Source organism: Ascaphus truei, chromosome 4 (assembly GCF_040206685.1).
Source record: "Ascaphus truei isolate aAscTru1 chromosome 4, aAscTru1.hap1, whole genome shotgun sequence".
Classification (NCBI taxonomy): Eukaryota; Metazoa; Chordata; class Amphibia; order Anura; family Ascaphidae; genus Ascaphus; species Ascaphus truei.
In genome coordinates this window covers 403210586-403224779 of record NC_134486.1, presented here as the reverse complement: position 1 = coordinate 403224779, position 14194 = coordinate 403210586, and the positions used below count along the sequence as shown (strand labels likewise).

Genomic DNA, 14194 nt, shown 5'->3' with positions numbered 1-14194 from the left:
TACTCCCGCTCTGAATTAATCTGCAGAGAATGTCCATGTATATGGCTTTTTTTAAGATATGGGAATTCTTGAAATTGGCTTGGTGAAGTTATTGCTTAAAGCATCAACAACAAAAAAAGCACCCTACTGTAGGTGTAAAATGGTGCGCTAAAAGACTATCAAAGTATTGATAAATCTGTTATATTGTGATTAATAAATATCTCTCAAAGCAGTTGCAGACGTGCAAAATAAACATGTTCAATATTGAAACATAGTAAAAGCAAAAAGTAAAATCCAAGCAAAACCTGGACAGTGGCGTATAACCATATATACCAAGAGAATGCCTTGATGAGAGGGGGTATATCACAGCTCACACTTGGTAAGTGTCCCAGGTAGGACTCGGTTCTCCTTAATTGTTTATTTATCAAAATGTTTTACCAGGAAGTAATACATTGGGAGTTACCTCTCGTTTTCATTTATGTCCTGGGCACAGAGTTATGATGACAAATAATTCATGGTTTCAAATACATAGTTACATAAGTAAACAGGGTATACATTATATTCAAGATATTGCACGCACACTTTAAGATAATATATATTATAGGCGTATGTAACAGTCACAGACCAGATTAAAATGTGAGACGGCCTTAGTTGTGAAATAACTTAGACTGGTGGCGGCTGTGAGAGTCTCCGGTAGATTGTTACAGTTTTGGGGTGCACGGTAAGAGGAGGAGGAGCGGCCGGATACTTTGCTGAACCTTGGGACCATGAGCAGTCTTTTGGAGTCAGATCTCTGATAAGTGCTGCATGTGGTAGGGGTGAAGAGCTGGTTCAGATAGATGAGTAGCTTGCCCAGAAAGTATTTGAAGGCAAGACAGGAAAGATGAACTTTGAGCCTAGACTCAAGTGAGGATTCTTTGAGCATTTCTCAGTGATGTGTGTTGTAGTTGCATCGGAGAACAAAACGGCATATTGAATTGTGGAGGGTATTAAGTTTCCTAAGGTGGCTTTGGGGTGCTGAGCCGTATAATATGTCCCCATAATCGATAATTGGCATTGGCTTCTGCTGTGCGATACGCTTAATGATCAGACCACAGCTCCTTCTCATATGGTTGGGCTCACTCACATTAAATCGGCATATGCACTAATTCATAGAAGAGACACACCAAGAGTCTCACGGGGCAATATTTTATGCGGATAGACAAACCCATGAAAAATACATTCAAGTGTAGGTATGATACAAGCATACCTGGGATTATCTACACCTCTTTCCTTGTGGTCAGCTCGCATTAGCTGTAGTCGGCAATGCTATCTATGCACGTTTCACTGTTGCAAACAACTTTGTCAGGGGGTATACATTGCCACTGCTCCTGGGGGATCTAAATAAACACCTGGTGTAATAGTTACGAGCATTCCTATCCACTAAAGGTGTATACTGTTAGTCAGCTATATTCATAGTAGACATTCAATGTGATCTGTTGTGAAAAAAATAGAAGTCTAAATGCCTAAAGTTTTATACAGATCATACAAATAAATACAATTTCAACCATCGCAATAAATATGTATTATGATATCATCATCTTCAGCCTTTGGCGAGCCACTGCTGGATGTAGGCCTCCCCAAAATCTTCCAGGTACTGCAGTGGCAAGCCCTCTTCTCCATTGTTGCTTTAAATCAAACATCAGATTTGATCCTCCCATCATTCAGTACTTTTGGTCGTTGCCGTCGTCGTGGTCTTTTGATGCTCGATGGAATCCAATCTTTAGCCAACGATGGTCATTTCTTTGCATTATATGCCAAGTACACTGCCGTTTTTATGTCTTCACTCAGGATCTCACAGACTTACATAGTTACATAGTAGACTTGTTTGTTTTCAAACCCATTGAATCCTTTTCCTGTCTCTTTGGTTACTACCCAGCATACATCTTTCCATACTTCTTTGTGTTGTCTGAAGCTTCAGAATTATCTTCAAACTCAGGGTGACAAGTTTTTGAGACACAGTAGAAGTTCACTTGGAAAATGTTCTTGTGATTTCATTTGAAAGGTTCCCATCCATTGGTACCTGTTAGCCAAGGTGTACAACGTTGTTGACGTCTTCTAGTTCTATTCCATTTATTTTGATCTTGCTAGAGTTGACGTCTTGCTGAGATTCATACGATGTGATGTTCAGAGACCCACCTTCTTTCTTGCTACGTGGAGTTCTCTGATCTGTTGCTGGAGGTCTTCTAGACTTGTGGCAAAAATAATGTCTGCAAATCATACAGTAGGTGACTCAACTATTTACTAAATTTTGATTCCTTTTTCTTCCTAATGCAATGTTTTGAACAATTCAAGTATTGCTGTGGTTGTGACATTCTCATCATATCGGTGTATGCTTCTGTATATATACAGCTGAACCCCGTTATAACGCGGTCCTCTGGGTCGACAGAATGAGACCGCGTTATAACCGGGATCGCATTATAAAATGTTGCCGCCGCGCAAAGACTTAACAGCATCTTCAGAGAGGAGAGAGCTGCAGATGCCGGGTAAGTCCTCGTGTGGCGGCCATTTCGCTAAAAAAGAAATAATCTTGGAGATGTTTTTTAATCGGGAGCCCCGTTCAGACCGCGTTGTAGCGTATTGCGCTGTAACGGGGTTAGCTGTACATAAAAAGTCTCCTATTCACATTCTAATAATTGTCAGAATATGTAGAAACAAGTTTTTCTCATTCCAATTAAAATTGCATTTGAATTGATGAAGATAATATATATTTATTGAAACGTATATATGTAAAAAAATAAAACCTGGAGAACGTTTAATGCAATAACAATACAAGAAACTAAATGATATAGTGCTTTGCCTATCTGCATTACATACGGCACTGAGACTTTCAGCACTTCTATTCTGACGTTTCAATTTTCTGAATCCATAAAGAACAAAGGGGAGAGTCCATTTCATTTTTGGCAAAAAGTCTGCAATGTTTCTGTGTCGGCTCTTGACAGAGTACACAAGCTTAAGAGTTGAGAAGCTTCAATGCAAGAAGATAATGGTGCAAACTCTGAGGGCAAGAACACAATGGAAAGCTCATAGGCTCAAGAACACACAGTCTGAAACTTCTCATCGGAGCTGGGGATATCCGAGATCCCTCCCGTGCTGACGGCCATTGACACGAGGAGATGAGTGAATCTCCCCTGTAGCGAGGCAACGTTATCCATCCTTTTGCCTCTGTCCTGTTACCATGTGTTGCTGGGTATGCTCTGTGTATGATGCATCCGCACAATTTGCAGGAAGTCCTGGAAATAGATGATGTATTCTTTCTTGTTCACACTTCTTCCATGTGGTACCTATGCAAGGCCAGGTCCAGCCCACTACTTCAGTCTCAATTTGTTTACCAGCTGGTTTCCCTAAGCCAGGGATGGCCACCTCCAGTCCTCAAGAGCCACCAACAGGTCAGGTTTTCAGGATATCCCTGCTTCAGCACAGGTGGCTCAATCAGTGGCTCAAACTTTTGAGATTATTGATGACTTCCACTGTAAAGAGGCATTTGGTTGGAAGTGACAGAGTGGGGATGAGTGGCAAATGGGCTATTTTTCACCACTCTTCAGCCATCTTATATAGATCCAGCCATTTTTTTTCCCCCCTCGCATCTTCCTGTGTCCTCCTTCAGTCAAACCATCCCATTACATAGTTTCAAGCACTGAAAGGCGAGCGGTCTCCAAATTCAGAAAATTGTCTAACTGGCCAGCTCGAGCTTCAGATGTAGAAAGACTTGCTGTCCCCAGCGCCGTGGACGAAAAGGGAACAAGCCCACGGTGCTGGGGAGTGTCTGCCGCCATCGCGCTGCGGGGGGCCAGGCTTCTGAATCCAGCGTTTATCCTTTCAGGCCCCGACTGCACACGGTAGCGCCAACCAAAACGGTACAGTTTGCTACATCTGTAGTATATCCTCCTAAATCATGGTTAGTTGTACACCCTACGTTTTTAAATGCTTTAAAGCCACGTTTGTCCTGGGTTCTCCTGTATATTCTATTCCTGTCTATATTTCCGTTCTGTTCTCCAGCATTTGATGCTGTAATAAACCTCAGATGACTTTCTCCCAGGGATCCGCTCCGGTAGTCATGGTTCCGTTATCTAATAAACTCTTACACCCAGTTGTCCATTACTTTAGGTCATGTCAGGTCCGCAGACGCACACATCTTGCTCTTCTGAGATAATGGGTCTTGTTTAGTGTATTATGGATTTGATTAATGTGTTCTCTTCCCATCATCTGGAGGGATCCCACGTGAGTTTGTACACCATGAGGTGTGTAAGTAGCTGCCCTTCTCCTGCTGTGTTCCACAGTTGCAGGGAGATCACGCAATAGCACAGAGCTGCTGATAACATGCTTGTTTTTCACCTGGTGCAGGTTTAGTAACTGATTTGCAGACAAATGAACTGCAAAGGTGAGATAATTATCAGGAAAGCCACACACCACCTCTCCCACAAAAAATATCAGAACAATATTATTGCAACAGTTTCTAGACTTAGTGCAGTTAGCATAATTATTGCTGTATTGTGCGTTTTTTCTTATAATAAAGGCCATTTCATGTTTGCACAATGAAATTATTTGTGCAATCGGGAGAATTAATGATTCTTGAAGGTAAATAACTACCATTCACCTTTTGTTGCCAAAATTGTATTTACATTTTGCTTGTTTCATGACACTACACTTGCAAATATTAAACCAAGGCTGAGTCCATGCTGCCGCAGACCGCGCAGCGTGATCACATTGCCTTAAGGCATTGATCGCGCCCATAGACCGCGCGGATGGCAGCAGGAGGGGGCGCGCATTGCGCGAGGAATCTGAAACTGATTTCTCGTGGCACGGGCAGGTAACGTGAGCGGTTCGCCAATGAGGGCGGACCAGCTCCGTGACATCACTGACACGCTCCTAGACACGCCCCCATGATGGCGCATCGAGCATGTCCGAAAAACGCACCCGCTTCAAGCGGGTGACGTCATGGACACTCACACCTCCGCACGTGCGAAGGCAGCATGGACTCAGCTTCACAAGTTATTCTTGCTTAATGTGCTTCTGACAGTGTAAGCAAAGCTGTACATTCTAGAATTAATCTCTTCCCTATCCCAGGATGTCTATTGTATGCCCTTCTTGTAAAATTGCTTGAATGGAAATGTATATCACAACGCATCATTCTTGGTAATATATATATATATATCTATATATATATATATAGATATATCTATATATCTATATATATATATCCAGGACTTGACCAATTACACACACAGCTACTCGCCCTCTGGCCCCGCCCCCAATTTAAAAATTTAATACATTTCTAATAAGAAAATTTCTGCGTCTCTGCATCATTCTTTTCCCATTTTATTTTCCCAAAACAATCTGCCACATCTGTAGTGGCACAAGTCTACTATTCTGCATCTTCTCCCTCTCTTCCCCCTCCCCCTTCTCCCCCCATCCTCTATCCTCCCTCTCCCCCCATCCTCTATCCTCCCTCTCCCCCCATCCTCTATCCTCCTTCTCCCCCTGTCCTCACTCCTCCCTCTCTCCCCTCCGTCATCCTCTCTCCCCTCCTTCATCCTCTCTCCCCTCCTTCATCCTCTCTCCCCTCCTTCATCCTCTCTCCCCTCCTTCATCCTCTCTCCCCTCCTTCATCCTCTCTCCCCTCCCTCTCCCCCTCTCCCCCATCCCCTCTCTCTCCCACATCCCCTCTCTCTCCCACATCCTCTCTCTCCCCCATCCTCTCTCCCCCATCCTCTCTCCCCCATCCTCTCTCCCCTATCCTCTCTCCCCCATCCTCTCCCCCCTCTTTCCCATCCTTCCTCTCCCCCCTCCTTCCCATCCTTCCTCTCCCCCCTCTCCCCATCCTCTCCTCCGTCTTCCCCATCCTCTCTCCTCTCCTCTCTCTCCCTCTCTCTCTCTCCCTCTCTCCCTCTCGCTCTCTGCTCTCTCTCCCCATCCTCTCTCTCTCTCTCTGCTCCCTCTCCCCATCCTCTCTCTCTCTCTGCTCCCTCTCCCCCATCCTCTCTCTCCTCCATCCTCTCTCTCCTCCCTCTCCCCCATCCTCTCTCTCCTCCCTCTCCCCCATCCTCTCTCTCCTCCCTCTCCCCCATCTTCTCTCTCCTCCCTCTCCCCCATCTTCTCTCTCCTCCCTCTCCCCCATCTTCTCTCTCCTCCCTTTCCCCTATCCGCCTCCCCAGTTTGCGCACCCCTGCTGTATAAGACACTACAGCCATGCCTTTAACTTATCAAAGTTGCCCCACTAAAGGGTATCGTACGACCTACGCCTTTTCCCTCCCTCGTTACTGCAGCCTCGGATTATGAATGCTTGTTGTTTTCACTTGGAAGCGGCTACCTTTGTACACCCCATCTTACAGCTAATAACAAAGAAATAGCGCAAGGCAAACAGTATCGCGCGCTACGTAAAAAATGGGTCTTTTATTGTACTCCGAGCCTTCCAGAAAGGTGCCGGCTCTGCCCCAAGGGTACTCAACTCCAGTCCTCAAGACCCCCCACCCCCTCAACAGGTCAGGTTTGCAGGTTATCACCAGCTTCAGCACGGGGGCTCAGTCAAAGACTGAACCACTGATTGAGCCACCTGTGCTGAAGCAGGGACATCCTGAAAACCTGACCTGTTGTGGGAGTTTTGAGGACTGGAGCGGAGAGCCCCTGTTCTACCCTATGTCCAGTATGACTTTGATCTTTTTCTCCAGGGTGTGTATTAAGGTCTGCCTGTCTGAGGGGAAGTCTCCTTTTAATTAGGTGTACATTTGCTGATATTTAGCAGGTGGCCATGTTGGAAAACAGCTCTGTGCAACTCGAAAAGGTTGACCAAAAAAAGGCTTATAATGGCAGTATTGATCTGTTTGCATTACATTAAAGAGGATAAGAACAGTGTGCAAGCCTGCCTGAAGATCACGACATTAACGTCGTCTCTAGTACTCTTGCACTTTGTTTAATGTAACGGGACCCTTTGTAATATGTTTAGCTCTGAGAAGATTGTGGGTGGGATTGCACAAAGCAATGTCTAATTACCGGGTCATTATTTACATAGAATGTGACGGCAGATACAGCAGGAACCACCTCACCCACTGTGTCAGCCCATTTCCCCACCCGCTGTAAAGCCTGAGACACTATTTGATCCCAGTCTTTCTTTCATAATTAGGGTAGCTTTATGTCTATTCCAAGCATGTCTGAATTCCCTTTCTGTGTTAGCCCCTGCCACCTCTGCTGGGAGTCTAATCCATGCATCCACCACCCTTTCCGTACAGAGATGCTCCCTGCCAGCTTCAGAGAATAACGTCTTCTTTTAGCACTTCTCTTTCTCTGAAACATGCTTCTCTCCTGTCCTTTGTTGAAACACGTTATGTATGTCACTGGTTCCCAGCCTTTGTTACATTGCACCACCTGCTAGAAAATATTTCTTTTGAGAACCCCAAATTAATCTTATTGCCGACACATCAGACTATTACTCACAAAACGGTTTGCCCGATCCCAGGCAGTATAGTGTCGTGAGCTCGTGGGAGACACATTTCCTTAGTAAGGCCCCAAACTGCACCTCCGTGTGTGCAGGCAGCATGGGAGGGGTGTAGCTGTCAATGACCGCAGGAGCTTTCCAAGTCACGACCCCCCGCAATACTTTGCTGCTGGGAATGCACAGCATTGGGGGAGCGACTTTGGAAGTTTCTGCTGTAATTGACTGCTGTACCACCTACACTAAATTGTAGCTTGGTGGTCTTACACATTATGCATTCCCCCCCAAAGGCTCAGGAACTCCCTATTCTCCCTGGTATCTGCCGTTATACTAGGGGTTCCCCCTGATGGGAATCACTGATGTATTTGAAAGTTTCAATCATATCCACTGTGTCCCTTCTATCCTCTAAGCGCAAACGGGGGGCGAGATTTTTCTGGGGGGGGAGGGGGGCGCGGTGGGCTGCAGAGGCCCCGCACTCTTCCCCAAGGCATTTAAATTAAATGCCGGGGGATCGTGTGAGGCCCCTGTACCTTCACTCACCGAGATTCAGAGGCTTGGTGTGCCGCGTCGCCAAAAGAGGTATGGGGGGCGCAGCTCAAATAGTTTGCGCCCCCCTGCTCTAAGCTATTCATATTACGGTCCTGTAGTCTTTCCTGATAAGTCTTATGCACAAATATCCAATGTATTTACGTACTTCTAGAGATCTAGTATAGTCTCCAGAATACAATATAAGTAATTACCAGTAATAATTATCATGTGTCTCCATTCTTTGCACCTCCTACTGAATCCTCTGCTTATCAATACACTTGACTGCTTAATATTGTCCAGCAGTAAATGGGTTTGTTAGAGGAAAAGAACAGGTTTTTCCCCCCTCTATTCCTATCCCTTTTTTCACCAGTTACCAGCACTGCAAGGGCTAAACTACTGGAGGCAGGACAGTGTTGACCTGTCTCATCAGTCCCTGCGTTTCCTGTGACAGCCCTTATAATAGACGTTCTTAACCTTATTTACGGCATGGTCAGGGGGAAATAGTCCTTGCACTTCTCAGATTTCTGATGGCTTTAATCCAGGAGGGACCAGTAAAGAGCTGCTTGTTAGAACATCATGTCTACGGGAGTGAGATGTATTAACAGCCAGGCTGATGTAGCGCTGCTGCAGAACTCCACCACCGCGTATATCCAGCCTTAAATATTCCCCATCAGGGAAAATGTTCTGTACTAATGATGCGGGGAGGATACTTTATTCTTTTACATTATCCATTATGTGCAGGTCTGTAGAAAATGCATTAATAGGTCATGAATGTGTAAATAGCTTAACAAAAAGAGACTCGCCAAAGCTGTGCTTCCAGTTAATAATGAAGCATACCATTTTTAGAGCAGCTCTCGACTCTGTTTTCTGTCCAGTACATTTCGGGCTCACATAATGCAAGGTCCCAGATGAGCCTTTCAGAAATCTGGTGGATATGGGGGAGCTGGGGGCAGAAACGTTGTCAAATGTGCAAAAAAAATGGCTGTAGTTCCCCTTTGCCTCAACAACATGTATTAGTCGCAATAAACTGAAGGCACTCAACCATCTAACACAGGGGCGGCCAATTCCAGTCCTCGAGGGCCACCAACCGTTCAGGTTTTCAGGATATCCCGGCTTCAGCACAGGTGGCTCAGTCAGAATGATTGAGCCACCTGTGCTGAAGCAGAGAGATCCTGAAAACCTGACCTGTTGGTGGCCCTTGAGGGCTAGAGCTGGCCACCCCTGCTGTAACACAAATTCCACGTATAAGCTTTATTTCAGCATGTAAAGGTATGTTTAATAGCACACTGCATTAACAAAACCATTGCAGACACTGTGGGAGTCTAGAGTCATACGGACACCGACTTTCCGGTCCCGGCAAGGATGGGATCATTAAAGTTAACCCCTTCAGTGCCCTATTGATGTACGGCTAAAAAATCTGCCACCCTGATGGCCTTATGATGTGCATTGTCCATCACGGCCTTGTGCTCGCCTTTTAGGGCCTGTCCGTGATTGTGCGCTGGTCGCGCACTACACTGAGGGGGCAGGCCCTCCACTTCCCCGTCCCGTCCATCAACCGGAACAGGTCGCGTCATCGCTCAGGGCGTTCATGTGACCCGTCGTTGCCATGGACGTGGCAGGACACTCTGGCACCAAAGGGATTCAATGTGTGTTAACTCTTAACATCAAATACTTGTATTCTTTCCATGCCTATACGGAATGGCATTTACATGAAGCTCTGTTTGACCATTATACAGTACTGTATATACTTCTGAAACACACACATAACTTACTCCTCGTTTAATTACCCACATTGTGCTTGAGCCAAAAGTCAGGGCTCCGTGTTAAGATGGATGAGAAGTGACATACTGTGTGCTCCTTTGCATGTCATTACCCAGAATCCCTTGCTGCAGTGGAAGTGCGGTTTCCTACGCAATAATGGGGAAGGGCAGGGTTTCAGACCCGTTTCATTTGCTGTACTGCGGAGGGCCTTTTTCAAAAAAAAAAAAAAGATTTACGCCACTATAACTCTCTCTATGCCTGAACAATAAATACAAATTAAACACAATTTTATTTAATTTTACCTTTTTTCATGTCTTGACTACTTGGGACACATTTCCTGTTGTTTGCAGTTGTGTTGTGACTCCCAAATGCTGATATTTCCTGTGTTGAGCATGGCATACAGCATGTGTTTGGGCTTTTCCTCTGTTTGCTATTGTTCAGTCAGCATGCAGTCCTATAGTTTAAGTTAATATGGTTCTGTGTGTTTGCTTTTGCAGCCCCTTCCTCGGATTACGGTCCAGTCTGCGAGTACCGATGAAAATGCGTTAAAGACGAAACAGGTGAGCTCATTCATCATATGGTAGCGCACTTCCAAACACCTGTGTGTCTTAGAAAGACATACAGTACATGTTTGTCCCATGCAAAAAATGGCAGCTACGAATATAAGGATATTTAAGACCAATTAGGACAACATAATAATGTAACTAGTGAGCACATTCACACGTACCAGACAGGTCTGCAACCCCGCTTTTCCCCATTATCTCCCAGCATGCAGTCCTTCCACTGCAGCAAGGGATTCTGGGCAATGACATGCAAATGAGCACAGTGTTAACCGTTTGCTTCTAATCAATTTTAACATGGGCCCCTATAAATGTATGCCTGCTGTGATTACCCAGAATCCCTGGCTGCAGTGGAAGCATTGTATGATAAGAGATATTGGGGATATACAGGGTGGCACGCCTGTCTGAGACGTGCACATGCACCACAAATAGTATTTTTATTTGCTGTGCGCTGGAGGTTTTTTGTCACACTTTTTATTCCCACCGGAACTTATTTTAATGGAAGATTAAAGAGATAATGGGGAAACGACATTCACCAGATAACATTAGAATAAACGGCCCCAAGGTTTATAGAGGCAATGTTTACACTTGAAGTAAATACAGGACATTTTTAATTTTAAGGGAGTTTAATATTTCTTGGGAACCCAATTCCATTGATAAGTTATGCATTTAGTTTTAAATACCTGTTTTGCTATGTGACACCCGGCTCTTTCGCAGTTTCTGAGTATTTTTAAATCCGCCCCACGATTGTTACATTTTATTGGCTTTGGCCATTGTTCCCACTGTTGTATGAATAGGGCATATCCCCATTGTGTCCCCCAGTTCATTATTGAACTTTTAAAGTTAGTAGTGTATTGGATTTACAGGTAATGTTAAAAGGAAACTCTTGCGCCTCCTCTATCAGCCTACACGCTGAAGGACTGTATTGATTACCCAAGTTTAGTACATGCTGCCTCTGGGAAATGGATCTGAGAAATGGCGTGTTTCATCTCAGAAGCTGCCGTTAAATCCTTCACCTGCCAATTGACAGGCCCCTAGAAAATGGGTGGTGGGAGAGCAGAAAATTTGGAAATTAAAGATAAATCTTTGGCGGCCAGTTGAAAACCTCATGATTTATCCCAGCCCTAAGTGCAGCCAAAGAAGTGTACGAGACATATAAATCACAGCCGCCTTCCAGCCCCGATAAATCCTGCCCTTCCAACAGCAAAGGACCAATCCTGTCATATAAATCATCTTCCAAGTAAATACTGGGAAATGTATTTCTTCTGCTGAATGTGTCCTTCCACAACAGGACGGGCTCGGATAGGAATAGGGTGCTGTCCTCTGCCGTAGTGAATTGGGTTACGTTGGCAAGGTTATTAACACCTTGAAGACAGGATGGGTGGGGGTTATAATTGATTGCGGTCTTCTAGTGCAATCAAGCTCCACCAACCAGTCAGGTTTTCGGGATATCCCTGCTTCAGCACAGGTGGTGCAGTCTTTTACTAAGCCACTGATAAAGCCACCTGTGCTGAAGCAGGGATATCCTGAAAACCTGACCAGTCGGTGGCCCTTGGAGGCTGGAGTTGACCACCCCTGCTATAGAGACTACTGTACACCCCCCTTTAACCACCACACTAGAAGACTGCTACAGTATGCAGTAACGTGACGTCTAAAGGCGTTGGCGTATCGTGTGCCCATGTGGCAGCCAACTGATGAAATGCCGTTTTAAAAAAAGATACTCTAACCTCTGGCATTGGCGGCTATTTCCGCATTTGCAATCCTATGGAAAAATAATAATTTCATGCTAACAGTTTGCTGTTTTGATGTTTGTGGGTCACGCTTTACATGTCTTGTATAACAATTTAACTAGAGTGCAATTATTACCTGTACGTGCCATGTAAATATACATAAGTACAGTTGTATTACTTTTCTGCATGTGCTTAATGTTTAATTATAGAACATGGGTAATAATAATTAAATAATTGACTAAATAATACACAATTTAATCATTGATTTAAAAAAATGGTAAATAAAAATGATTTTGTGTATTAAATAATTAATTTAGTGGTAGATATGTGTAAGTACTATTTTGCAATATGCATAATTAAACATTACGTACATAAGTAACATTAAGTACTGTAATTGCATTGTACTTATGTTGTAATTACAGAAACTTCATGTAAAACTTTAACAGTTTTTCAATGTACTGTATTCTGTTACTGAAATGTATATACATCTATGCAAAAGTCAATTAAAATGTTGCTTTATTAACTTAATTGCAAAATATGTATTGAGTATTGTTTCCCTTAATGTATCAGATCTATCTGTTTCTTTATATATACCAGTCGCTGTTTCCCAGGCTCAACCCTTGGTTACATTTGTAGATGTGCATTGTTAATAAGCTATTGCTTCAATTACCTGTCAGGTTACCCAGGAAGAATGGACGAGAGTCCCGCCGCCAACGGCAGCTCGTTCACCAAACCAAGAGAAGAAAAATGAAAGGATGCCTACAGTGCCTTCCCAGCAAAAGGTGTGCGAGTCTCCAGGACAGGACTTCCAGGAGGGACCTCCAAGCCCACTCAGCGAAGCATCCAGCGGATACTTCTCCCACAGCGTCTCAACAGCAACACTCTCTGATGCGTTAATGGCAGGGAACGAAGTGCCTATTCTTCAATCTCCAGGTCCAACACCAGCAGCTAATGATCGAACTTCACCAGCAGCTCCTTACATCCAGGTGTCTTCTAACGTGGACATACTTGTGAAGCCAGAATCTCTTCCTGGAAGGAAAAGTTTTGCGTCTCCTCAAGCAAATAAAATAAATGATACTGAAGATCTCAAGACTAAGTCTACACCCAGCTGCTTAGATCGTATCGAACAAGATGAAGTCACAGATCGTAGTACCTTAAATCATAAACCAGCGTTGCCAGCAGACTTACCTGTACTTGTATATCGCAATGAAAAGTCAAAGGACACTCCTTTACCAAGCAGTGTAGAACACCATCTAACTACCACCTCATCAATAAGTGAACCACGGTCAGAAAAGCATGGAGAGTTACCATCAACAGTAAGTCAAGGAGTGAGCAGGGATTCCGCTGTCCTACCTTCTAAATCACTTCTCATCCCTGGCCTCCTAACCCAGACCAAAACGGTGGTTTCCCCATTTAAAATTCAGAAAGTAAAGCCATCCGAGCTGAAATCGTTCACGCGTATGCTGGGGGATGACCTTGGGGATGTGTTGAGTTCGGACGGAACAGGTGTAGCGGTCGGCATGAAAGGAAGCCTTGATAGGTTGGACAATCAGATGGAAAGTGGGGACGACAAACTGGAAATGACGTCGGACTCTGAGGAGGTGCAGGAGGTTCCAGATTGGTTGAAAGAAGGAGAGTATGTGACAGTCGGTGCTCATAAGACCGGCATCATTAGATATGTAGGCCCAGCAGACTTTCAAGAAGGAGTTTGGGTCGGCGTCGAGCTTGATTTGCCTGCCGGTAAGAATCTCTCTACTTTGTTCTCAGCAATTCTGTTACTACTAGAGTTTTAGCGTCCGCTTTTCATGTACTTCAGTGGGATATAAAAATTTTAGTGGACCAAAAACCCCAAATCTCACCGATTTTGGTCCTTGGAAGTTGAGAGCTCAGAGAATATTCTTCTTTAAAAGAAGACCTAAGGGCATGAGTACATATTTCAAAATCCTATATCAACCCTAATTATAGACATATTCCATGGTATTTAAATAATTACTTTAGATTTATAGTAGTTTGCTCTCAGCAAATTCTGTTCTAAATTTCCAATTAAGTATGCAATCCTTTAATATAACCACAAGGGAAACCTACAAGGTTAAAACGTGCAGGGGAAAACTTGTATGTGGAAGGATGTACAGTATAGTGTGAGAAGTGGAGTCCATGGGTCGGTTATC

General features: G+C 44.3%; 1 protein-coding gene across 2 annotated transcripts in view; it reads left to right on the top strand.

Annotated features, from left to right (window-relative positions):
• Window positions 1–14194, top strand: part of KIF13B (kinesin family member 13B) — a 260575-nt gene that overhangs the window by 237471 nt on the left and 8910 nt on the right. For both annotated transcript variants that reach the window (XM_075598681.1, XM_075598680.1), the window contains 2 exons: window positions 10234–10296; window positions 12704–13766. In XM_075598681.1, coding sequence (XP_075454796.1) covers window positions 10234–10296; window positions 12704–13766 — 1126 coding nt within the window. The remainder of the gene's footprint in view (window positions 1–10233; window positions 10297–12703; window positions 13767–14194) is intronic.